Source organism: Eurosta solidaginis, chromosome 1, assembly GCF_040869045.1.
Source record: "Eurosta solidaginis isolate ZX-2024a chromosome 1, ASM4086904v1, whole genome shotgun sequence".
Taxonomy (NCBI): domain Eukaryota; kingdom Metazoa; phylum Arthropoda; class Insecta; order Diptera; family Tephritidae; genus Eurosta; species Eurosta solidaginis.
Genome location: NC_090319.1, coordinates 303,783,645 through 303,810,435, shown reverse-complemented (window position 1 = coordinate 303,810,435; position 26,791 = coordinate 303,783,645). Strand labels below are relative to the sequence as shown.

Sequence of the window (26,791 nt, the reverse complement as noted above, 5' to 3'; positions counted from 1 at the left end):
ATTTCCTAAATATTTTTGATGGATAATCCAACACACTAGCTCTACACCACGGCAGCAGACTTTGGCTGTTCAGATGGTAAATTCAAACTACACGAACTATCATACTCAAACTGGACGATGATGTTTAGCTAAGCTGTGAAGAGCTACAGCGTTTTTGCTGGCGTGGAAAAGTTATGGGAAGATCTCCACTGGGTTCGGAGAAGCAGGTGGGGGAAGACTTTGGTCTCTCTTGGTGCCCCCTGTTGGCGTCAGTTATCGCGAAACAGGGTAATCTGGAGTGAGTTGTTACGAAACGAGCAAAATCTCCTAAACGGTTAAGCACCAATTAACGAATTTATCTTCCACCCGCGAGGAAAAGGGCCAACACAAACCAAGTAATACCTCCAAGATCAATTTTTTATGCAGTAGCGAGGACACTTGAGACTGCTGATCTGTCATAAAGTGAAGTTTCAGCATATTTAAGGGTTAAAGACGTATCAAGTAGGATGAATGAAACATCAATAGGGGTGATCTCCATTTTATTTGTTTGGCATTTAAAAAAAGTGAAAACTTTCAAACAACACTTTTTTAATGTATTTTCCTTGGTTTGCATTTCCACAAAGTTTAAGGGAGTAACTTAAAATTTTTTTTAAAAATCAAAAAACTATTATGGCCGCCAAAAAGGGAGAATGGTTTTACCTTCTAATATTTTTATCATGGACCAGCTGAACTTGAAGTGAGCTTAGGTCCGAGTAAAGTGAGAACTGAGTATATTAAAACAACCAGTCCTAAGCAAAACAAGTAAAGGTGACTAATTTCGGGTGTAACCGAACGTTATATACTCAGCGTGAACTTTAATTGTACTTTTCATTTCGGATAAGTTATTCTTCTACATAACACGTGGCACCGCCCGTTTAAAAAAAATGTCTCCCCATTTCCTCTTACAATAAAACTTGATAAGTGAAATATCATTGATTCAAAACTATTTTTTGCTAAGTTATAGCTTATTATTCTAGTCTACAACCCTTTTAAACTTGTCTTATATCTAAAGTGCAGTGGTTTTCAACCGATCTCGTTCATTTCTACTAGAAATATTTTCTGTTATAAGGAAAATATGCGTCCACAATTTCATTACGATATGTTAATTTTTCTTCGAGTTATGACTCCCGAAATATAGAAAATTGCTTAGTCATAAAAGGGACGATTTTTGATTTATGATAAATAATATTTGTAAAATGGATTTTGCCACAAGTGGGCGGTGCCACGCCCATTTTAAAAACATTTTTCAAATGTTTATCAGGAGCCTCAATATCAGTCCACATGTCAAATTTCAACATTCTAGGTGTATTATATATCAAGTTTTTGTGTATAAATACTCAGGTTTTTTGTGTTTTCCAAAATGTTATATATATATAAAGTGGGTGAGGTTATCATCCGATTTCGCTCATTTTCAATACCAATCTATTCTGGGTCCAGATAAGCTGGCGTACCAAATTTGGTGAAGATATCTCAATATTTACTCAAGTTATCGTGTTAACGGACAGACGGACGGATATGGCTCAACCAAATTTTTTTTCGATACTGATGATTCTATGATCTATATCTATCTCGATTCCTTTATACCTGTACCACAAACCGTTATCCAATCGAAGTTAATATACTCTGTGTGCAAAGCACGCTGAGTATAAAAAATCGAAAAACTAAGAGAAATGAAACAAATTTTGTGATCGGTTTTAATATTTGCGGTTTAGCTAGAAATCCATCGCCAAAACTCTCTAAAACAGTATGAAGAGCGCAGAAAAGCATAGACTATTTAGCACCTTGTGCTAGTAAGGAATAACCATCTAAGTCCTATGTAAAAGTGTAGGAGTTTGCCTGTTATTCCGTATGACCGTATTGTACTAAATACTACATACTTTTCCGTGCACTTGATACTGCTTTAAATATTTTTGGCGATGGAGTTTTAGCGTTAGCAAACGATATAATTTGGAGGTCGTTGCGCAAATTCTATGCTTAATTGCTATTCTGCATTTATGAGCTAGAAACACAGAACAGAGTTTATAATAGTGGTCACCAAAATTGATTGAGTGTGAGTGTGTAGGTAAGAAAAATATGATCGTTGTGGCAGTGGTTTAATCGTTAACGCTCAATAAATAATTCGTATTGCTAAAATATTACGATTTTGCTTAAGTCTAACAAAAAACCAAAACAATAAAAAAGTCTCGACACTTAACAAATCCCTGCTTGTAAACGACGCGGCAAACAAGAATAAAAAATCTTAGCATCACACGATGGAGCAGCCCTTGGAGGGTAAAAACCGTAGGGAATTATTATTAAGATGCCATATATGAGGAACAAGATACAGTTTGGAAGAAAAAATCATTAGTAAACTTCGTAAGAACTGAACACCTGAAATATAGCTTGGTATCCAAAGGCAATGTAACACTTGGTCGATCTTATTGGAACATTCATGCAACATTTCTGGAATACTGCAATACATTTTCACATGAGACCTTAAATTAATTAAAGCAAGTAATGATGGGCTGAACAATAATCTTATCTCATTCCTAATATCTAAATAATCGGCTGTAGAAATTATGAAATATATAGTGAACAGATGTACATTCCTAAGCGATTTTTAAGATAAATAAAAAATAAAAAATAGGTAGGTAGTTTGCATGAGGATGCAAAGTTTCACGTTTTTGTGGTCTGCATGAAATAGCTATGACAATGAGTTACTTACCTTAACAATATATAACGTAAAAGTAAGTATTTGGTGAAATTTGTAGCTTCTAGCCGTTAGAAAGGGGCAAAAATTACAGTTTATATGGGTATATAATATATATACCACCGATCTCTATGATTTTCTCAGACAACAATGCTATATACGCAAGCATTTGCTGAAAATTCAAGCTTCTAGCTGTTGAAGTGGTGTATAAATTGCGAAAAGTTTCTTATCTGAACAATCAGTTGTAGGGGATATTTACTATATATACCACCGTTCTATATTCAAACATATAGACGGAAAGACGGACATGGATAAATCAACTCAGCTCTTCATCCTGATCATGTCGGTATATTTATTGGGGGTCTATCTATTTTCCTTTAGGAACTTGCAATTTTGAGATTCGTGACGAAGTTAATATACCATTACGTTTTCATAAAAGTTATAAAAAGTTTGAACCTTAATGACATTCAACTATGAATTATACGTGAAATATTTTTATTTTATTTTGCCCACCCTAACGTATATGTTAACATAAAACGAACGAATTGCAAATAACTTTTAAAATTTTGCATTCAAATTAGTGAAAAATACATACATATGTATGTATTAGCAGGTACTATGATACTCATAAAATATTCAATTAGGTGCTTTGCTTTTGTTCTCTATTTGTTTTAGTTGGATTTCAAAATTATGGCTTTTGTAACGCCCAACGACTTACCTAATATTTCAACTGTATGTGTAATTTCTCTTGGTTCCATTGTTGCTATTTGACAAATATAATCGCCAGCATCCTGTGGTACAGCATCACGAATTTGTAAATTGAATCTCTCTGCACGGGAAACGCGCGGATCTGGAGTTACTTTGACATTGCCGGCAGTGAGTATGGCAATGCCACGCTTCCATGCAACAACATAGGGATCTAAAAAAAAAAGAAAATTATAATAGTAATAATTAGTGTCATTGAAATGCTGTTTTTAAGTTTTTTGAAATATTTTTTTTCTGAGTATCACATCGACCATCTTATGAAAAAAAAAAACGTTGCATTGTTAGTTTTCGGTGTCATTTTCAAGCAATCTATCTTTCGTTAAAGAACAGTGTGTGATATTAGATTTTAGTGGGCAGCGGGGCATTCAAATGGCTCATTGCATAGGGGCATCTGTTTGAAATCGTTCCAAATTGGTCCAAGAATAAATTGGAAGCGTTTCCGGGAATGTTATCGAAGTTGTCCTGCAAATTGTTTCAAAATAGCATATAAATGATCCTGAGTTTGTCCCGAAATGTTACCAAAAATACTTCCAAATTAACGTTCCCAGTAGTTTGTTCCGAAAAAGTCTGTCAACTATTTCAAAAACAGACCCGAAATAAATCCGAAATGATGCATACGTTGTCCCAAATGCATCCAGAATTAGTTTTGAAAAGAATCTGAATTTTTTTCGAAATAATACCTTAAGTAATCTCTAAGTGATCCTGTAACAGCAACAAAATAGTCTCAAAATGGTCTTGAAATAATCTCGAAACTATTCTGAAAATAGTTCAGAATTTACCCTGAATTTTCGAAATGATCTGTATGTAGTATAATGCTGAAGTGTTTCCGAAGTCATCCCGAATTGTTCATAAGGCAGTCCCAAAATATTCTCAACATGATCATAGAATATCCGATACAGTTCCATTCCCACAGACTAAGGTGATATGCACACGCATCCTCCCATTTACTGAAAGCCGTCTTTTTGTTATTGTAGCAGTGGTTGGCCTCCTCAAATAGTCGCAACCGCTTACTAATCGTCAGCAATGTTCTCTAACGGGATCCGAGGTAACTTGCAGTTTCAACAGGGTTGGGTCAGTGAGATAAGGGTCTCAAAAGCGTTGGCTCCACATTTCAATCGACAACATGGTAGGTGTGATGTGGGGATGTGGGGGTTGATTCTAGGTAAGTAAAAACTGAAACTTTTACAGTATCAAGTTCGAAGTTCAGCTATAGTGACAGGCATCTCCCAGGCGAGGTTGCTTTATAAACGACAAGTTAAGGATATTTGTCTTTAAGAACGGGGCTCACCAGTAAATCTCGGGCATAGTAATCCGACGCCTTTTGGCATAGTAATCTGAGGGCTTTTCATGCTCCTTTTCTTTTATGGCCGAATTCTTAAGTGCCGGATTTCTTCAATATGCTTACGGAGATGACTTTTTAGTTTCTGAGAGGCCTGTTGTCTACTTTTTGTGGGTTTTGATGTTACGTTCCTGAACTGCACCGAAGCCTGCCGATCACACAGATAATTTGTAGTGAACCTTTTGAGACTGGAGGAAGGGTAAACTATTCCAGGTCTTTCTAACGTACTTCCGTTGACTGTATCGAAGGTTTTAGACAAGTCTAGCGCTACGGTTACTGTTTTATTATGGGGTTCTTGATTCAGTCCACAATTTAGCTGTATGTTAATGGAGTTTAAGGTGGTGGTGGTGCTAAGTAATTTTTGAAAGCCATGCTGATGATTGAAAAACCGTAGGTGTGCGGTGAAATAAGGCATTAGGACGGCTTCAAAAGTCTTCAAGTCTGCCGATAGGAGAGATATTAGGCAACAAGTGTCCCCTGCGTTAGCTGGATTTTTTTTAATACCATGATGTGTTAATTTTTAACTGAGTGATTTGATATAACTCTTCTTTTGCCAGAAAAACGAAACCATGAATTCCTGTTTTACTGTTTGCATTGATGTCTCCTAGTTTTCTTCTTTTCCCGCGCTTGAACGGCTATGTGTATAAGTATTGGTTATATTCACTCCTAATACAAATACCGTTCTTATCGCCAAGCGTTCATATGTAGTTTTTTTTCGCAGTATAGCTGTTGAGTTACACTCACAATCTTAAAGCACACTTAGTAACCTCAAAATCTGTACACCCGCTTCCCACTTATACGCCTATTAAAGAGCCTATCAATGATGCTTTCAAAACTTAATATTACGTGTGAATAACTGTTGAAAGCAACAACCTCAAGCTAACGAAATTGTCCACACATATCTGCCAATTCCTCAGCTTCATCCTATGATCCATCTGTACATCAATTGGTGACGAATGGCTGGTTTATTTGACGGCTAAGATTCACATCTAACTGTCGCTGTTAATTAGTGGTTTCCTTTGCGAGCGTATTGAGATATCATCAAAGCGAATTGAAGAAATAGCAGGATGCGAAATCATAGTAGGCAACGGCATTTGAATAGGAACGCGCTTATAGGCAGGCACATGCATACATGCATCAAGTTCAGCTAGGCAAACACAATTTCACAGTCGTTGAACTCATCAAATCGTCGTATCGTATGGATTTTCAATTTGATTTATCAATTCAATCGAGTCAACTAACAGCATCGAACATTTACAATAATACAATATGAAATCAATAATACAACAAATAGTAAATACCTTTGACACTTCAAGTTAACTGCTAAAATCGAATTTGTATGAAACATAGGATAAAAACTTTATTGCGAGAATGACTTGCACCATATTCTAGTTATTAACTAAAGTGTGCAGACGGCAGTATTAAAGCGCTTACTTGAAGGGATCATAAAATATACGCTAGTCCAAATTAAATGAGGGCTGATTTTTGACTTAATCCTTTGTTCATCTATATTACATTCTAGAGCTGAATCCCGATTCGATTTTCAATCGATATCTTTTTAAGAATCGTTTGATATTTTCATCATCTTGTAGTACCAGTAGCTACAGTTTTATATTCACAGTCCAAATAGTCCAGATAGTATTTCATATTTCAATTAGCTCGTCTTAATAAAGAACCATAAACTATGACTATGCGCTAAGGATACAAGGAGTTGAAAAGCGCAATTCAAAGCTTTATAGTTTAAGAGCTTCTGCAACCCAATTGTCAACCTCAGCTACGCGAAAGGAATCCTGTTACGAATATGAATGCATCGTACACATACTAGAAGGCGAGGCTCTGGCGACCCAAGCTATTTATGGAACTAATGGTGGGGTGCGATGTGGCTTAGAAGGTTTAATGTGGTCATATTAATCATTCCCATAATGATCGGGCTAGTACCTTAATATTACTTGTTACCGCAACGTACCGATCCTATATCCCGCAAATGATCACGAACATAGATAATACGCACCAAAGCCTTCGGGGAGTGCCTTTATCGTTAATAAAAGACTATAACATGCGCCATTGTGTTGGTGTCTTTCAGTGAAAAGTAGATTTGGCGTTGCGTTACAAGTTAGGCCAGCTATCCCTGTTTCAACATAACTAACACTAGTTGCGAGTACCAATGGAGATCAAGTATTGTTAGCGGAGGTCTTCCTCTTCGTCTGTTTTCAAAAACGCCTACCGACAGAACACGCTTTGTGCCGGAGCACCTTCATGTATTTCCATAAAATTAACTAGGGGTTGGCATCACGAAGAGGACCGTTAAACATAGACAGGACTTTTTCTCGAACACTTCAGGGGGCCATCCTATGGATTCCAGACGCGGTTCATGATTCTGACCCATACATCATGGCAGATGTGATGAAAAGCTTAAAGAGTTTTTTTGAAGAGAGTTATTCTCCGTTTGGTTTATAAGCTAATATTGCAGAGAAGGCAGAACTTACTGAAAGATATTTCTTTTATAATGAAGATATTTCACTTATAATCCCACAACGTGGAGAAAACATAGTGAAGAACTATGTGGTATACATTGCTCTTGCCAATTAGCCCCAAACAATGAAACAAGGCAGAACCTGGCGAGCTTTATTGAACGATAAAAATTATGTAAAAAATTTAACAGAAATCAACTTCTTCGACTCGATTCGATCGACTAAATCGATTTTTTTTGGAATCGAATCCAATCGATCAAATCGGATCAAGCCCTATTACATTCGTAAAATTTAATAATTTAAAACGTATTGCACAATAATTTATTTTCATTAAACTATTGTGACCAATATTAGCAACACTAAAGATACTATCATCTCTAAGCCAATACTAAGCCGATGTGCATGCACATCAACAAATCAATCATTATGTCTATACATATGTCCATACAAGCAGCGGAGAGCACAAACACATGCATATATCTGAGATACTCTTTGGAAGAATCACTCACATATACACGCGCATATGAGAAGCTATAACGTGCATCTGTAGTTATGTTATAACTGGTAATTTTATAGCTGGTAAACAAGTAGCAAATTCTAGAAATAGAAACGCCTAGAAATATGTCAACGAGGAAACCAAAAAGTATAAAAGCAGCACCAGCTGAGGCACGACGATTCAGTTTGATTAAACACGATATCTGTTGAGCAGCAGAAGTGTTATTGTGAAGTACTTTTATAAAGGCCATTTTGCTTTATTGAATAGTGAAGTTATTTATTCAACAGTTTAGTGATTCCAACATTAGTAGAAGGTTGCAAATAAGCGGAATTGCACTAAGATCTTTACAATTGGTGTCGGAAGAGGAATTGTTAAATGAATTCCGAAAATTTTGAATACAACAAGGACATGGAAAAGTGGAGTGAATTGAAGATCCAGCAACTGAAGAACGAGTTGGAGAGCGGTGGATTGAATACAACCGGCAATAAACTCGAAATTCAGGCACGACTACGAGAGGCTATGGAATTGGAAGGAATTAATGTGGACGAGTATGTCTTTTATCCTGATGTGGAAAAATCAAAAACAAAAATTGAAGAAAAAAACGAAACATCGCAGACAGTTACCAGCACAGACTTGAACATAATATTGGCTGCAATATCTGCACAAACATCGACAGTGACATCAACGTCGTCGCATTGGAGGAACAGAAGACATATATGGCATCACAACTGGAAGAACAGAAGACGTATATGGTATCCCATCTGGAATTCCAGGAGACACATACAACATCCAAGATTGAAGCCCAGGAGGCACGCTTTTCAGAAATGTCGTCGCAAATGCCATCCAAACTGGAAGAACAGAAGATGTATATGGCATCTGAGTTGGCTGAGCAGTTGAAAGCACAGGAGGCCCGCATATCATCGAAGCTGGAGGCCCAGGATACGAAAATTTTACTGTTTGAGGAAAAAATCGAGGCCGAGGTGGATTATTTCAGAGGACGTATCGAGCAGTTACAACTAAATCGCGCAGCAGTTTCAGCAAGCAATCCAAAGGTAAAAACACCATCCTTTTCAAATAGGTAACAACGTGGACAATACGTCGTTAGTTGCAACACGAACACGGCATCTTTTTCATGATCATATAAATAAGTTACAAAATTTTAGAAAAAGTGGTCATCGGATAAGCGTGATAATCTTGCAAACGTTGTTACTCACAAATTTTCGCATCTATAGTGTAAGTAAAAAGTTAGATAAAATTTCAGAATATTTAAGGTATTTTTAAGGATGCTTATATTTAAGATTTGTATACGATTAAATATGTGTTGATAGAAGGCTTTAACTTATTCCGTAAAATTTTTAATTAATGCATCATTATTGATATTATCAACCCCTCAAAATCTCTCACTTATTTGAAAGTTCTTTCAATGCCCGCCATGCAACCCATCAGTTGCATTTCATTTATATTTAAGATTTTTGCTTATGATACGGATGGAATTGAAGGTAAGAGAAATGACTCAATATGATTAAAATTCGATTTAATCTGTGTATTAAATTATAAGATTGCATAGACATTTGTAATTGCAAATCGGTTTAAGTGAATCTATTATTACTTTGCCTTTTTGAGATAAATAATTAAAGATAGTTGCAATTACATATTTAACATTAAAGTCACTGCGTAAAAGGTGCTTAAAAGCTTACTAGAGGTTTAAGGGGCAGCTCTAAAGTTTTCTTAATTATTGTTTAAACATTTGAATATGCTACTTTTAATCTGAAGGGAATCAGTTTTAAATATGCATATATATTTTCAATGCTCTTTAACTGCTGATGGGTGCTTTCAGCGAACACAACTGTTATTCATACGTTGCAAACATGTTTCCCTCATATAAGCGATAGAAATGTCTACTAATGAACAACAAGTTGAGTCATATGCCAAATGAAATGATAGTTTTTTATTCTTTAATGAAAAGAATTTTTGAATTATATCCCAAACTTCATTGTAGCATCAGTGAAAGTGAAAACTGTATTCATAACTAACACTTTAAAGTATCAAAGACGTGTCAAACAGCTGAATCAATACGTTCAGTGAATGTAGCAAAAAAAATTTTAAGTATAAACCGTTGAGTGGATGAAAAACATTCATATTTACATTCAACTCCAGTAATTATATCGTCGGTACAATAGAACTTTAGACGCCGACGCAGCCCACCGTGCCAAATACAGAGCCATCGACACCAACAAACGGTATAGTCCGGCACTATGATTACTGTTCGGATCTACGGACGGAAGGCGATAGCTCGTATTTAAGGTTTTACTAGTGCGAGACATCACCACCCGATGTAGACGCAGACTAAGCCGAACGTGAGTGTGACCCGCACGCTCCACTCACTTAACGCTTAAGGCTGTGCTCCGCCGACTCATCACAGTCGCCCGCGAGGCGATCCGTAAGGCACCATAGCGCCATCCCCGCCAACAAACGGTATAGCACGGCACTGGGATTACTGTTCGGATCTACGGACGGAAGGTGATAGCTCGTAGTTAGGGTTTTACCAGTGCCAGACATCACCACCCGACATAGACGAAGATTGAGCTGCGCGTGAATGTGTGGTTTTTTCCCCGCTCATTTAACGCTTAGGGCTGCGCTCCGCCGACTCATCACAGTCGACTGGGAGGCGACCCGTAAGGCACTACGCAACGGCGACACCAGTATCAACGCGTTGTCAAAAGGCGCCCCAGTGGCCGCATACTCATTATCATTGCGCTTCCTCAGTTACGAAATATTAATCGCGACAGCCATTGCAACGCCAGCGCCAACAGCAACAGAGCGCCATCAAGGAGCATCCTCTGTGACTGCACTCCCTTTTGTTTCAAGTGTCCTCAGTGACTAAATACTAACCACGACGCCAGCGTCAACGTGTCGCCAACGAGCGTCCTCAGTGACCGCATAATCATTACCACCGAGCGTCCTCAGCGACGAAATACTAATCGCGACAGTCAGCACAACGCCAACGCCAAAGGCAGCAGAGCATCATCAACGAGCGCCCTCAGTGACCGCATACGTAACACGACAGCCAACGCAGCGATGAACGCCAGCGTAGGCACGCCACTAAGGCGTCCCATAACCATGCGCTAACGGGACCGGGCATAGTAATAACAACGTAAGCAAGCACGCCAGCAGGCACGCCAACGGGACTCAGGTGGACCATTACCAACCAGGCCACGTCGACACCGAATACCCACAACGTTGAATAAAATTGAACTTAAATGAAATTTGAGATATAATTTTGTTATAAATAATTAAGTTAATTAAAGTAAATTTGTACGACTTGGAAAAGGGCCCCAAAATATAAATTTATTGTACGGAACCCTGAACACGGCGAGTATACACCAGCAATTAACTAAGAAGCGTCGGGGCACAGGGAAAGCTTCGTTACAAGGTCCTCTACAGTCGATTCAAAAAAAATTTCTTTTCAGAATTAAGCAAATGCCAAGAAAAAATTTAAAATTTTGTTTCGAAGTTGCTTTGCTAAAAATACATTCTTGCATACGGCTCATAATTTCCAACTTGTAGGAGTCATTTATAAGTATTTTATGATTATAGGTTTAGATTTTCTAGTGGCATATATTTCTCCCATATTTCGGACTCTTATAGGACTCATAATTAAGAGTGTTTCGAAAATATTTCAGGGGTGATAAAAAAAAAGTTATAAAGAAACACGTTCAAATTTAACCGAATTTTCATATTTAAAAAAAAATATTCAAATAAAACGAATTGATAGCTGAAGAAAGATAGTAGAGACAAGTTGCTCCACTTTTTAGTATTAGCATTTGTATGTATCCATGAAAAAGACAAATTTTTCTCCAAAGCTCTCAGCTGAGTATATAATGTTCGGTTACACCCAAACTTAGCCTTCCTTACTTGTTTAAAACTTGTTTTTTGTTAGACCAAAATCCATTGGGCTACAAAGCTACATACTCAAATATGTTGGGAAAACTCCAAACAAAGAGTTCCTAAATTTGTGTTTGATTTTTTCGCAAACTTTTTCAAAATTTCTTTGCAAAGTTTAAGCTTAAAATTTCATGGGAGTGTTTTCTTAAAGAACATCAAAAAATAATTTGGTGGACGAAATTTGATAAGAATTGCCACTGCCTAGTTTCTCTCGCTGCTTTACTTCGCAAATTCAGCAAATGTAAATTTTCTTTAAAGTGCTTAATAGATAATTTAATTCTATGTGTAAGCAAAAGTACATTACTGCTTACCATGAAATAAATATAATCTGTAAAATGGTTTCAACGAGGTCACCATTGGATATATTTGCATATACTGACATTGCGATTTCACTATGAATATGACTTTGTAGGCCTAATGGGAAACACATGCCGACATATGCATTTATAACATTAAAAACCTTATGGGGATACTAAGCAGCTACCGCTCTGCGAATCTGGCATTGGGGACACTGCATCACCAAAATGTCAATGAGTAAACATAGTCGACAAGGTGTTGATATGAAGATACCTAAGCCCAAGTTTCCTTCAGGGTAAGACTAGAATATTTCTTAGTCATATTATACTATTACCCATGAATATACATATATATAAACACAGTTGTACTGTAAGCCATAATGCATGTTAAGAGGATATCACTTCATGAGGCATTCAGTTACGCAATGGCACAGATATTCACAACGTTGGGTTGTCCGCCATTAAGAGATGTGGCTTTTCAACAGAAATAGCAAAAGCAACAGCAGGGGCAATTTCGTTTCTCTGTAATGCTGTCCTATTGCTAGATGCATTTCAATGACGATGACATCTAAAGGGGCGCCGTAGGCGACTAAAAAAACACTTAGTGCACACATACATAGCTATGTGAATGTGTACAAAACATATTTCTAGGTATGCACACAAATATATTATTGAAGGTAATTGCAAGCCTAAACTTAAATTGCAACTTAGCATAAACCAATGATAGCATTAAAATGGGATTATGTGCATGTTTATGAAATAGTACGAATTTTCGCAACTTGCAAAGAAAAAGTTTCAATAATAGTCTAAATACACATATAGGGTCGGTTTTTTTAGTGCTAGTTTGAAAAGTGTGAGAAGTTTGCTACTAACTAAAACTCCACATCCCCTACATCACTATATGTATGTATGTAAAAACAAGTAAGGAAGGCTAAGTTCGGGTGTAACCGAACATTACATACGCAGCTGCCAAATTACAGATCGTATTATATTATTATTACCTTCTTTTGAAAGTGGGCGGTGTCACGCCCATTGTCAAAAATTTTACTAATTTTTTATTCTGCGTCATAAGGTCAACCCACCTACCAAGTTTCATCGCTTTATTCGTCTTTGGTAATGAATTATTACACTTTATCGGTTTTTCGAAATTTCGAATCGAAAAAGTGGACTTATATTCCGGTTTCCTTCATTTGAAATAGCGATCTGAGATGAGTCCACAGGAACTTATATACCAAATTTCATTACGATACCTCAAAATTTACTCTAGCTATCGTGTTTACGGACAGACGGACGGACATTGCTAAATGAATTTCTTTTTTCGCTCAGATCATTTTGATATATAGAAGTATATATCTATCTCGATTAGTTTATGCCGTTTCGGGGTACCGTTATGCGAAAAAATGAATATACTCTATATATAGAAGCATATATCTATCTCGATTAGTTTATGCCGTTTCGGGGTACCGTTATGCGAAAAAATGAATATACTCTATATATATATACATAATACCTCAGGACAAATGAAACTCTGGATAGTGTAACAAAAAATTTCTTGACATAGTAGTAAACTCCAAGAGCTTGCAAAAGAACATTGGAGTGAGATCAAAGACAGTTCTAGGATCATACTACCCCTGCGAAAAGGCTTCTGGAGGAAATGGGAACTGTAACCATATATCATCCATGGCATGCATAACACAGCCATCTGACCTATATTAACGTATGGAGCTTATGTCTGGTGGAAGATGCTGGACAATAAGAGCCATCAACATAGGGTTGGGAAGGTCCAAACGCTGGCATGCCTAGGTATGTCAAGCGCAGTGATCAGAAAACCTCAGGAAGGGTCAAACGTCATTTTTTGACTTGATACCTTTACAAGTATTCATGCAGGAATTGGCCGCGAAAGGAGCTCTACGGCCAAGAGAATCTAACATTTGTAAATTAACGGAATACTTTTTGAAGAAAATCGAGGAATATATTAAGGGCTGTGGACTTGCAGTGGGCCAACAGGGATGACATCTCAAGGTCCTTATTGCTATGTTTGGATATGAAAGCAACAAGCTTCATTCCTAAGCTAAAAAATTATTGAGGGTACTTGCGGATGTCATCCCAGGTCAATGCGCAATGGCTACAATGCGCCGACGGTGGCGCATACCAACAAAGCTCCCTCTGCAAAAGCTATAAAGCTATCAGGATGAGGAGGAAGAGACGTCGGTTCATCACTTTCTCTGCCGATGTACAGGACTACAAACAACACGATTTCTGCCATAGGCTGGGCAGGTGGATCTTTTGATGCAACTTAAGTTCATCAGAGAAAGGAAATTGTTTATTGTGAACCGCTAGGAAGTAATCTGGTTGGCCGAATGTGCCGCCAACACTCGCTGAGTGCATTTTCAATGGGCAAAAATGTCTCCAACGGGAAGTGTGGGAAACTCCCACGTACGCCCTTTTAACCTAACCTAACCTAACCTCAATTTTGAATTTTTATTCAAATGTATTGAAATTGTGTGCCGATACTGAATCCCATGTGTTAAATTTTCGAAAAACCTATTTCAGAGCAAATATACTGTTCCTAGTGGTTTTCGAACCGAGGAACCACTCTTTGTAAGGTAAATATTAAGCGTGTCTGGAACGTTTTCCCCTGCAACCCGCTTACTATATCTGTTATCACTGAGGTGACAAAATTTGAAAGGATGTGCAGCCAGAGGGCAATGCCCAATCAGAATACCCATCATGAGCCTAGAATATTTTCATTTCAGTTTTAAGGGTACCTTTGTTAGTCTAAGACCGTAAGACCTACACATGATCTTCGACATTTCGCAGCCTCGTACTTGCGCTTTACCAGCATGGTCGAAACTTTCGCCTTCTCGCGCAATCTAATTGGAATGTCTACGGAGCAAGTTTAGAAAGATGCGTACTTTTTGCTGTTCTCCCTGTCCTGCTTCTTCCTTGAGATTGTTTGCACTCAAATACACGTTACGGCGCTAAGCCATGCGATATTATTGTCTTATTTGTCACTTGGATGTCAGTATAAAAGTTGACATCTGGGTACACATAAGTATTTTCTGCGGTTTCACCTAAAGCCTTGGATATCTTACTCGTTTTTCTTGTTTTTCTTGCAACCGGAAGCTGTTTAGAATACTAAAGTGCACATAAATCGCTGTTGCAACAAATTGCAATGTGCATTAAATAAATAGCTACAAACAGAAGGTATGCAACAAAAATTAAACAAAAACAATTTGTAAAGAGTAATAGTAAATATAATACGGATGGTTTAGGGGAAAAAGTAGCAAACTAAATAAGCATATCCGTGTCTATGTATGTATGTATAGGTGAGTGCTTATGTGTACAGTAAATATCCACTATTAAATAGAAAACACATCAATTTCCGGCTTAGTATTTCAAAATCATGGAAAATATATACAAATGTACATTCACATATATTTAGATAAAAGTTTTATGCACTGTAGCGAATTTTAGAAATTTCACCATAATACTGCCTTTCTGTTATCGTTCGAATAACTGAACTGTCGAGTGAAGAAAGGCAAATTTTCTGTACATAAAATTATCTTTATTGACAGTACTACTATGGTAGTAGTTCTTCACATCTTAAAGTATTCGTTAACTTCACGTATAGGCAGTTCAAAAGGTTTGCTGCGAGAAACCCTCGGTTCTGCAACAGGTACGAGGGGGAAGAAGCGTCGAATGGCAGAATCAAGAGGCAACATTCGGCGGAAGGCGACAAGATATAATGGTGTGAAGATGATAGCGTGCGACAATATCGCGAGCTTGCGGTGGCTGGAGGAAGTGGTTCCAAACCTCCCCACGGCACCAAAAGTTAAGGTATGTATACCATGCGTGCTGTAGTCGGATGATACACTGCGACTTCTGCAGAATCAGAACCCGAACATACCGAAACAGGATTGGAAGGTACTTAGTGTATCTCGGCCTGCGGAGGAAGGTCAGTTCTACATCTTCCAAATAAACAAGCAGGCGGAGGATACATTGTACAGGCAGCTTGAAAAAATGTCTCTTGGTACAGGCAAAATGTATATGAGACTCAGGAAAAGAATTCCCGAGGATAAAAATTCTAACACGCTAGAAGTGGGCGAAGTCGAAAAGGACCTCAGAAGCCTAAGAGAAAAGAGACAGGTAGAGGTAGCTGACGTCACCACGTAGGTAGAGGAGGACCAACAGCCAGATGGTGCTGTGAGTCGCGCAGAGGAACACCCGTCACAACAGTTACAAGAGGCTGAAGGGGGCTTCGAACACTCTAAACAAAAAGGGCAAGGGGAGGACGACGTCTTGACGAAGGCGCTGGAGGGGGACAAACAGCCCAATGGTGCTGCGAGTCCTACAGATAAACCTCCAACACAGTAAAGTGGCGTCGAGCGAACTCCTCCTAACCCTTGAGAAGGGTTCGATTGACGTGGTGCTGATCCAGGAGCCGTGATTCTCATCGGAAGGAAAGGCTCCTGGACTTAGCACGCGCGGATTTAGCGTTTACTATGCGCAAAGGGAAGGACGGGTGCGAGCTGTAGTAATGATAAGGAAACAGCTGCATTCATATATGCTGCCTAATTAAACTACTGGGGACCTCGTAGTGATGGCCGTTGAACAAAGGAATAAGCAGGCATTTATCCTGGCATTCTGTTACATGGGCCATGCAGCGGAGGTTCCACTGATGGAGTGCAAGAGGCTAGAACAGGATGAAAGGCGCAAAGGGCGGTTGGTCATAGGCATGCGCACCACAATGCGTGGGGAGCAGCAGATACGAACGAGATAGGCGATTCTCTATTTTGTTACATCCGGCAAACCAATTTGCATATAGCCAACAGGAGATATGTCCCTACATACATTGGTCTAACATCCAGCAATGTTTTAGATATTACACTGAGCTCCGAACGTGATATATCAAGGTATGATTGGATGGTTCTTGATAGACCATCCTTCTCCGACCATGCGTATATCAACTTCAGCAAACCTCTAATGAGGGTAGAGAAGGGAGGAACCTTTAGAAACCCCAGGTGAACGAACTGGACTAAATTCCAGAAACATGTAGAAACAAAACTGGGACAACCCAAATAGGTTGCCAATGTGGAGGAACTGGAGGAGTCTAATGAATTCCTAACAAGAACGCTTATGACTGCGTATAACAAAGCTTGCTCTCTAAGAAGATTCAGATGAAAGCAAAGCCGCCATGGTGGATCATTGAACTGAGTGTTCTAAGAAGACAGGTAAAAGAAATGTTTAAGCTAGCAAAGACCGTGGTAAGCGAAGCGTGTCCGGACGAGTACAAGGGATCTACTGAAGATCTGCAAGAGTGAAATTTCCAGGGCGAAGGGAATCTCATGGAAAAGCTTCTGTATGGACATAGAGTGCTCCAGCGAAACAGCACGTTTGAGAAAAGTCATAGCAAGGGGAAACATAGTCCAGGGACTAATAAAGAAAGAGAATGGTCACGTAATAGTGAGGAACCCCTTGAGGTGTTTCTCGATACAAGTCGGTAGACACTGCATTGCATAGGATGGTAATAAACATAGAGAAAGCCCTGGAATATAAGGAATATGATCTTGGAATCTTCCTAAACAATGCCCGGGGCTTTCAATGACGGTTTTAAATGGGCGATTATGGATCGTCTTACTTACATTAAAGTACATCCAGACTTACCAAGATGGATCGGCTGCATTTAAATTGCAGGAAGATTACATCACGAGGCAACGAAATCAGTGGACAGGGGAACGCCGCAGGGAGGGGTGCTATCACCTCTGCTGTGGACGCTGGCCATCAACCAAACCAACTTCTCAGGTGATTAGATGAGGGGCGCGAAAAACTTACGGCTTACGCAGATGACGTTGCAGCTTTCATAAGTGGAAAGTGCTTTCCAACGATTAGCTCTTTGATGGACCGGGCGCTTGGGGATATTCATACCTGGGCATCAAATGTCGGGTTGAAAGTCAACGCGGATAAGACGAATATGGTCTTGTTTACAAAGAGGTGCAAGGTCCCAAATTGGATCAGGCCTAGTTAGGAAGGGTGACCTTACATGAAAAACCTTGCACAAAATATCTAGGAATCATCCTAGACAGTAAGCTGTCATGGAAGCTCAACGCGGAGGAGAGGGTGAAGGAGGCTTCAACGGCACTTTATGCATGTAAAAGAAGGGTGTACCTGGGGCTTATCGCCCTCTCTTTCTCAATGGGTTTTTACAGCGATTGTAAGACCTGTTCTATACTATGGGGTTCTTGTGTGGTGGAAAGCCACACAAAAAAAAAAAACAACCTACCTCAAGAAATTGGAGGGGGTATGCAGGCTATCAATGCTTAGCATTACGGGAGCCCTGAAAACAACCCCGAAAGCCGCACTGTATGCCGTTCTGCACATTCCACCTGTAGACCTTGTAGCAAAGAACCTAGCGTTAACAACTGCAACCAGGCTGGGTGCCTCGGGGCAGCTTGATCGCGACTATAAGGCCATAGTAGTATAGCGTCATGAATCGCAAGACGAACAGACTACCTGATTTCTTATCTGCGCTTCGAGGGCGATCTTAAGGCCACAATAGAGGTGGATCGTTGGAGCAAGGGTGCTCAAATGGAGGACGAAGCGATACATATGTACACAGATGGATCCAAAGTAGTGGAAGGAGTATGGTCTGCGGTATACTGTGCTGATCCGGAAATAAACAGATCCTACAGGCTGCCGGATTACTGTAGCGTTTTCCAAGCGGAAATAGTGGCCGTAACCAAAGCAGTAGAAACCCTGTAAGAAAATAGCCCAAGCTGCAATCGTGTCAACTTTCATATAGATATTCAAGCAGCAATTTAGGCAATAATCTCGCAGGGCACAGCATCTAAATGCGTATTAGAGTGTAAGCAGTCCCTGGAGAGAATCGGGACAGGAAGAAGCATACATCTATATTGGGTCCCAGGGCATATGGGAATAGATGGGTGTGAAAAATCGGATGAACTAGCTAAAAAGGGCGCATCCCTTGAAGCTTGCTCCGTAGACGTCCCAATTAGATTGGGCGAGATTAAGCGAAGGCGAGAGGTGCCCATGATCGACCAAGCAGGAAAGGCGTGGGTTCAAGCGCCGGGCGGTAAACTTTCGAAGATTAAGTGTAGGTCTTACAACCTTAGACTAACAAAGTTGCTTCTATCATTAAAAAGAGAGGACTGTAGACTCATGACGGGTATTCTGACTGGACACTGCCTTCTGGAGTCACATGCCTTTAAATTAGGCTTGGTCAGTGAAAGCAGATGTAGGAAGTGCGGGCTGGAGGAGGAAACAATCGACCACGTTCTGTGCTCATGCCCTGCGCTTGCCAGGTTAAGACTCAAGCTATTAGGAGTGATACAGCTGTCAGATCTAGAAGCAGCAAGTGTCTTAAGTCCTAGGAAGCTTCTAGTATTTGTCAAGAGGACGGAGTTATTTTATAACATAGGTCCTGGTTTGATAGGGTTTGGTCCCTAAAACGAACTTCTGGTAACGCTACGGACTTATTCAGTCTATATGAGGTCCTCATGGACCGGCCAGTCTAATCTATCCTAACCTCGCAAACGTGCGTGCATACGTCCTACCTCATTGCTTTTTTATCAACTAACAAACCACTACCAGCATAATGATTTTACTTTTACTAACATAGCCATAGTTTCAGTTTTGGTGACGGCTGATTTAAAATCTTTACACGAACAGCCTTATCGAGTAGTTGCTCAGATATTTCTCGTTTCTGTATCTTAAATAATATTTGGCGTATGTATACCTCATGTTAATACAAGCGCTCTTTATTGCTGTATACATTTACGTGTGGCTGTTTTCTATTTCATTTGCTTGCCTTGCTGTTGTTGTTGTGCAGGATTTATTAATAGAGGCATAGTGACGCATCGAAACTGCTAATATTCGCCAACAATATATACATACATTAGCTTCTGAATTTTTCTTTGATAAAGTTTGTTCAATTATTGGAAAACTTGCAGTGGTGTTCATAACAGTCGAAAAACTGGTCCCAAAACATTTGTTTCTAGCTTTTCATAAAAGAAAAAATAAAAAAGACTAGCTAGACCCATGCGCATCTTGCGCAACAAAATAAAAAAGTCTCATATCAAATCTCAACAGAAATCAGCTGCTCTATCAATCAATTATCTATCAATAAAAACTTACATATGTGTGCGCTGCCATCTGGCGAATGTTGGCAACTGCCGGTAATGCTGTGTTAGTTATAAGCAAATATTCACAATAGTGCCATAGTACAAATAGATTTCTTTGTGTGCTCACAATTAGTTATTTTTAACAAATTATTTTAATAAAATATAGCTAAACAAAAACACTACGACTAATAATGCTTAAAGCTCGCTAATAGCACGAACCTCCATCGTTACAACTAAAACTTTAATTATAAATTTTGCTTCCAAATAAGCGCCAAAAAGGGACCTGCACATAAAAATAGCAATTATAAATATTATATAAGATTCTAGAACATAAAAAGCACTATCATGTTTGTGTAAGTTCCTTGAGTCAAGGCTATTGTCCCATCTTTTTAATCTAGTGAGACACGCGCCCGCTTAATACCACAGTAATGTCCAATTCACACATGTATACCAGCTTATCAACTTATTGTTCCATCTTATACATAACTCAACATGACAAGCATAAATTGTTTGCTGTGTGTGAAATGCCAGTACTTGTAGTTTCAAGTGGGCGGTTTGTTGAGCTAGCCAAAAAGCAGTTAATCGAAATGCGTTAAGAAGAGGCATAACTAACGAAGGCAGTAAAACTTTATTTGTAGTTGCTTTTGATTGTCTCGCAAACCATCCCTGCAGCGAAAATGGGAGACAGTTACGCAAAGCACCAGTTTTAAATTTAATGACTACCTCCGAACTGGTACTAATCGGATTAATTTGCAGCTTTCTCACTATTACTATTGATAGCAACCTCATGTCTGGCTACCAACACGTATACAACTAGCGTAAATCTAGTGAAACTGCGCTACACACCGTAGTCTCTACTACTGCGGCCTTCCTAGATAATCAAGAATCAATTAACAATGTAAATGCAGATGCCGTTAGCAATGTCCAAAGGAATCTGGATGTAAATAAATCGCAAGTGGAATGTATTGATCTATCTTCACAAGGAAGATAGACGACATATCCTAAGTATGTCGGCACGCCTCCGAAAAAGAACTTTCCTGTTTCTATGGAACGTAACGGTGAACTCGTTATTAGACGATTAAAGACGCGGAAGCGGGATGATTGTGGCAAGTGCTCATGACCTAGCTGTTGATTACAGATGCAAATTTTCTAAAGCTTTACGCGAGCTGAGAAGTTTTTCTATGGGCCATCCACTGCGGGCTCAGCGTCTATTCCAATAAAGTTGAGCTTGTCTTATATAAAAATGGAGACTCACCCCACATATGTATATGCAGATGGATTTTTACCGCGACTATCTGACCCATGCTGGTATATGTGATAGTCAGATAGGTAGCATTTTCATAAATACCAACGGTTCTAAGTTAAATGGCAGAGTTGGTGGTGGAGGCTTTTCAAGACACCAAGACATTGAACTCCCCTATCCGATGACTCTAGTGTACTCGGGGCAGAAGCGGCAGCCATCATGAAAGCCTGCGATAGGAACAAACAACATCGACAACGAAATATTTATTTTCAGCGACAGCCAGGCTGCTACCAAATATCTTGGCTCCTACTCGTTCATCTCAGAACTTACGCTAAACTGTCGCGGATATGCTCATGAGAGGGAAACTGCAGATTCTTACTGACCCAGAATGGTTAGGTGTGCCCCTTGCCACATGTTAAAGGACCACATTCACCGTCAAGAAGACGAAAAATGACTACAAACACGGGGGTGTCGGACATCGAAGGAAATCTGGCCAAAAGAACCCGTCACGTTTGCACCCTAAGTGTGTATAAAATTTCCACACTTGTAGGAGTACTAACTTAGGCACTGCTTTATAGGCAGGCATGCAAAAATATTGGGAGCACCTTATCGTCGTTGTTGCGGGAGTTGTAAAGAAGATTAAGGGAAAACAATGGTCGTTCGCCTCATTAGCAACTGCTCGGCGCTAAGTGATGCTAGGAAGCGATTTTTGGATGTTTCTATCTGTATAATTTGCACCAAATCACGGAGTATGACATCAAGGATTTTGTAGCCTTTATCAGGTCCTCAAAATGGTTTGAAGAGGAAAGGTAATGGTGTCTTTGCGTCGTATCAAAATGGGCCTAATGTCACTGGGCTAAGTGTGGCCTCGGGCAGCCACTTCAATATAACCAGAACTAATGCGATTCGCTGCAGGGATAAATGTATAAAGTTTACCCCATATGCAAAGAAAAGCAAAAACTAAGAATACTGACGAATCAGTGAGATAGGAGGCCTTTATTTTATCTTTGAACACAAAACACCGTACGCTGGCCTTATTTTAGTAAAGAGATTTTGGTTATATCGTAATTGCCTTTTAAGTTCTTAACTGACCCGTAAGACTTTTATTTGGTATTATGTTTTGTTGTTTTTATGATTTTATTTCTATGTAGTGACGAACTGCTGGCAAAAGTCAACTTGAATGTTGCTATTCTATAAAATTTCCTTACGTTTCTTACTCACTAGCAATACTAAACAATATACAAAATACGTAAATATGTTTGTATGCATGTATGTATACGCAACTAGATTTTATATATTTGTTGTTGTGGTAAATATGCATGGACGCAACGGACATGCTATTTGTCTGAGTGCGAGAATTTATTACATTTTGAGAAGGCCAATATTGTTGCAAATTCTACAAAAAGATATATGACTTGAGGCTAAATAATTTAACAGACCGGCGTAATGGGAAATGGTAAGCGATAGGCGGACATTGTCCCTAATGGATTTGCACTGTGTGGTTAACTTATAAACTTTAAAGGACTATGTGTTTTTCGTAGACGGAATATGTATATGTATGTATTCTTGTGTATATTAATGGACGTGCAAATTGATATCGGCATATATGTATATGTAGGAACGGATAACACTGAGCACAGAAACACTGTGCATTCGGATAGAAAAGCAACATGCTCAGGAAAAAAACTATTAACTTGACGTTGTAGTTTTTAAAAGTGGTAGTCGTTTTCTCGTTTACCTAGTACAGGTTTACAAGAAGGACATGGTGTAATAATAGAGGTGATGTCAACAACATAACCTCACTTTTTCGGCAGCTCTAAATGCCAGTATTTACGTGTATTTCAAAAGTAATAAATTTGAATTGCTTAATTTTTCGTACAAATTCTTCAAATAAATTAGTTTTCTGCAAAATTTTGTCTATATTCTGTTAGGGAATAGGAAGTTACGTTATTATTTTTGGCTAAATAATTCTAGTAACGGCTTATATAGTTATAATATTTCTAAACGTATAGTAAAATCGTAGTAGAACCCAAAGGCAGTTCTGTATGATATACCACCCCCTAAATTATGCATGCCGAACTTTTCAGAATAAGGGAAAACGTCAACGGAATGAGAACACCTGAACATTAATTTCATCATGCAAGTAGGATATGTTTGTTTCCTTCTCTCTCTAACACACTGCCGTTTGAGTTTGACCAAAGTCTCAAACTAGCGTGGAACCCAGTGGAACTAGCGTGGAACTTGAGTTTAACACTGAACGAAGTGTCAAAACTACCGGGGTTGCTGTGATCGACATCGACGCAGGAAAACAAAAAAGGAGCGGAATATTAAATATGGGTTTTTGTGATGGTAACTTTTTTAACAAATTTAGTATGAAAACGTAAAGTGCATCTATATGGCACCTACAGAAATTTATACAAAAGTCTTCGAATGGGGTATCTGAAGAAGCGTACTTATGCCAACATTAAGAATGAAAACACAAACTTGTTTTACCCGTTCAACCGCTCTCTGAGAAAAACAGTTTAAACCCATAATCGGTTGCCAAAACATTTCCAAAAATGTGGAAAGAGGCATGAAATGACGCATTTTGTCCTGCTATCAATAATCGAAAGCGATAACGTGTTCGGATTATTGAAAGCGTGGCCAAAACGCGTCTATTAATGCCTCCCCAGACAGTTTTGGTCGTGTTTTAGCAATCGTCCCCGGTAATAAAGTATCACAATTTGTTAACTAAAGTTGTCCACAACATGTGGATTTAAAATAGAGATGTAACTAAATGCTCGTTTGAAAATAAATAAGGGCATTTCTTTGTACTACACTTTGCTACTACACTTTTTTTTGGACCTAAGAAGTAGAACAGTGCCAAATAACATCAAAAAAAAAAAAAAAAAACGCACAGCTGATATATATCCTAGTTGTAAACATTTACAATGCTCGTGAACTTAAAAAGAAAACGTAAATTTAAAATATGAACAAATTTTTATGTGATACTAGCAGACCCGGCAGACGTTGAGACGTTGTGCTGCCCTAATTTTGGTCTATCTGCATACATTTTAATAAGCTTTTTCCGTCTAACTTTGCCCTCGCCCCTCTACACTTTTTCCTAATCTTTGTATTCACTCCTTCCTCCGTATTTTTCGCTTCATCTATCTCCATCTTAGTCTCATTATATCTTTTTCTCAGTCTCCTTCTCTCTTTTCTCTTCTCTCAAGTTTTTCTCATTTTCTTCATATCTTATTACTAGTCCCAGAGGATGGTATGTATTTTGTTCTAGTCCCATTCTGAGTCTCAGTCCCAGTCTCACTCCGAGTCTCAGTCTCAGTCCCAGTCCTAGTCCTAATCCCAGTCCCAGTCCGTCTCTCGGCTACTTCCCGGAAAAAAGCATCGTAAATACTAATATAGGCAAATTTATATACCAAATTTCAGACAAATCGAATAGGACGTATGTAAATAGGTATGGGGGTAATATTAATTCATGTCTTTATTTCGGAATATCACAACGAAAATTATTTTAAAGCTCTCAGCAACAGCTTTCGTATGATATCCATAATACACACACATTCTACGTGTATCCGGGTCCACGTTTTGGCCTATATCTCGAGATACATGTCACCAATAGGTATGAAAACCTGTACTAAAGCACACATCAACAGCTTCAATTTGATACCCATAACGTAAAAATACATTCTAGGTGTATCGGGGTCCATGCTTTGGCCTATATATCGAGGCTATAGTCACCCAGGGGTATGAAAACTACCCTGTACTAAAGCACTCATCAACAGCTTTTATTTGAAATCCATATTGTATAAACACATTCTAGGGGTGCCCGGGTCCACATTTTGGCCTATATCTCGAGACCCTAGCCACCCAGGGGTATGAAAAATACCCAGTATCAAAGTACTCATAAACAGCTTCCATTTGATACCCATATTTTACAAACTCATCCCAGGATTAGCCAGGTCCACGTTTTGATCTGAAGACCCTAGCCAGAACGGGACAAAAAGTATCCTATGTCCGTTCCCTGGTTCTAAGCTGTCTCTCCACCAATGTTCAGCCAAATAGGTTTATCCGTTCTTGAGTTATGCGTAGTGTAACTAACACCACTTTCTTTTATATATATAGATTTTTGAGTGACTAACTACAGTGGCAATATGAACAGATGCAAAATTCGGAGCCAAGGTATTGGTTATGTGGCATGAAAGAAACTTCGTCGCAAAGTACTATCGTTCACTGTACCATGTTCCACCACAAAAAGATACACTAACCTACTTGGTTGCCTCCTGATCAAAGAACAAGAAACCAAAGATATAGTTCCAATATCCAGGATGTACACAATCTATGTGGTTCAAATATCTACTCGGTCAACTACCTTTTGACTACCAAGATACGTAAAAGGCCTATGTGCAGCAAAGAAAGTGCACGCAGTGAGCCTAGGAAAGTTTGCCCTCGAAAAGCTGCTTACACAACAGGCAGAACAGGTATGATGAAACTGATCGGTGAAGGTAGAATAAATGTTCCCCCACCCTATTATGATGAAGTCAGAAGAGCAATAACCACATTTAAAAACAACATGGCAGCGGGTGCTGATGGATTGACTGCGGAGGTGTTGGTAAGGCGTATACATCAGCTTCTTTCCAAAATATGTTCGGACGATTGCATGTCTAATGATTGGTATCTATGTGTTCTTTACTCTGTCCACAAAAAAATCCTACACACTGCGCCAACTATCGGAGAATCAGCCTTCTTTATATCGCTTATGAGTTCATGTCCTCTTCGTTAATTTTAAAGCCGCCTTCGACAGAACGAAAGGGAGCTGCCTATATGGTGCTAAGTCTGAGTTTGGTTTCCCCGCAAAACTTATACGGCTGTGAAAAATGACGTGGGCAATATCATCAGCTCGGACAGAATTTGTAAGGACCGCTCCAAACCGTTCGGAACTATGGAGGTTTCAGACAGGATGTATCGCGCGATTTCTTAAATTTGATGCTGGCGAAAATTATACTAGCTGCAGAATTTAACCGCTCTGAAACAAAAGAAAATTGCAAGCGTTCAATTATTGGCATATGCTGACGAAGCTGCGCCGTAAGTTCTGCTTAGTTCAAACTGGAAGCAGAGGCGCAAAAGATGGGTTTGATGGTGAATGAAGATAAAACGAAGTATCTGTTGTCATTGCGCAAAGAGTCAGCGCATTTGTGCCTTGGCAAACATGGCACTGTTGGCAGCCATTATTTCGAAATAGTAAAAGACCTCTTTTATTTGGGAACTAGCCATGTTTCTTTGGACTACGAAGGCAATTGAAAAGTAAAGTCCACTCTCGTCAAACGAAAACCATGCTCTACGAGTCATTTATCGTGTCCGTCCTGCTATATGGAATAGAAGCATGGACCA

The 26,791-nt window shown here is 39.0% G+C and overlaps 1 protein-coding gene across 10 annotated transcripts in view; it reads right to left on the bottom strand.

Moving 5' to 3' along the window:
• LOC137237551 (uncharacterized) overlaps window positions 1-26,791 on the bottom strand; it is a 1,245,508-nt gene that overhangs the window by 228,616 nt on the left and 990,101 nt on the right. For all 10 annotated transcript variants that reach the window (XM_067761305.1, XM_067761304.1, XM_067761308.1 and 7 more), the window contains one exon: window positions 3,426-3,626. In XM_067761305.1, coding sequence (XP_067617406.1) covers window positions 3,426-3,626 — 201 coding nt within the window. The remainder of the gene's footprint in view (window positions 1-3,425; window positions 3,627-26,791) is intronic.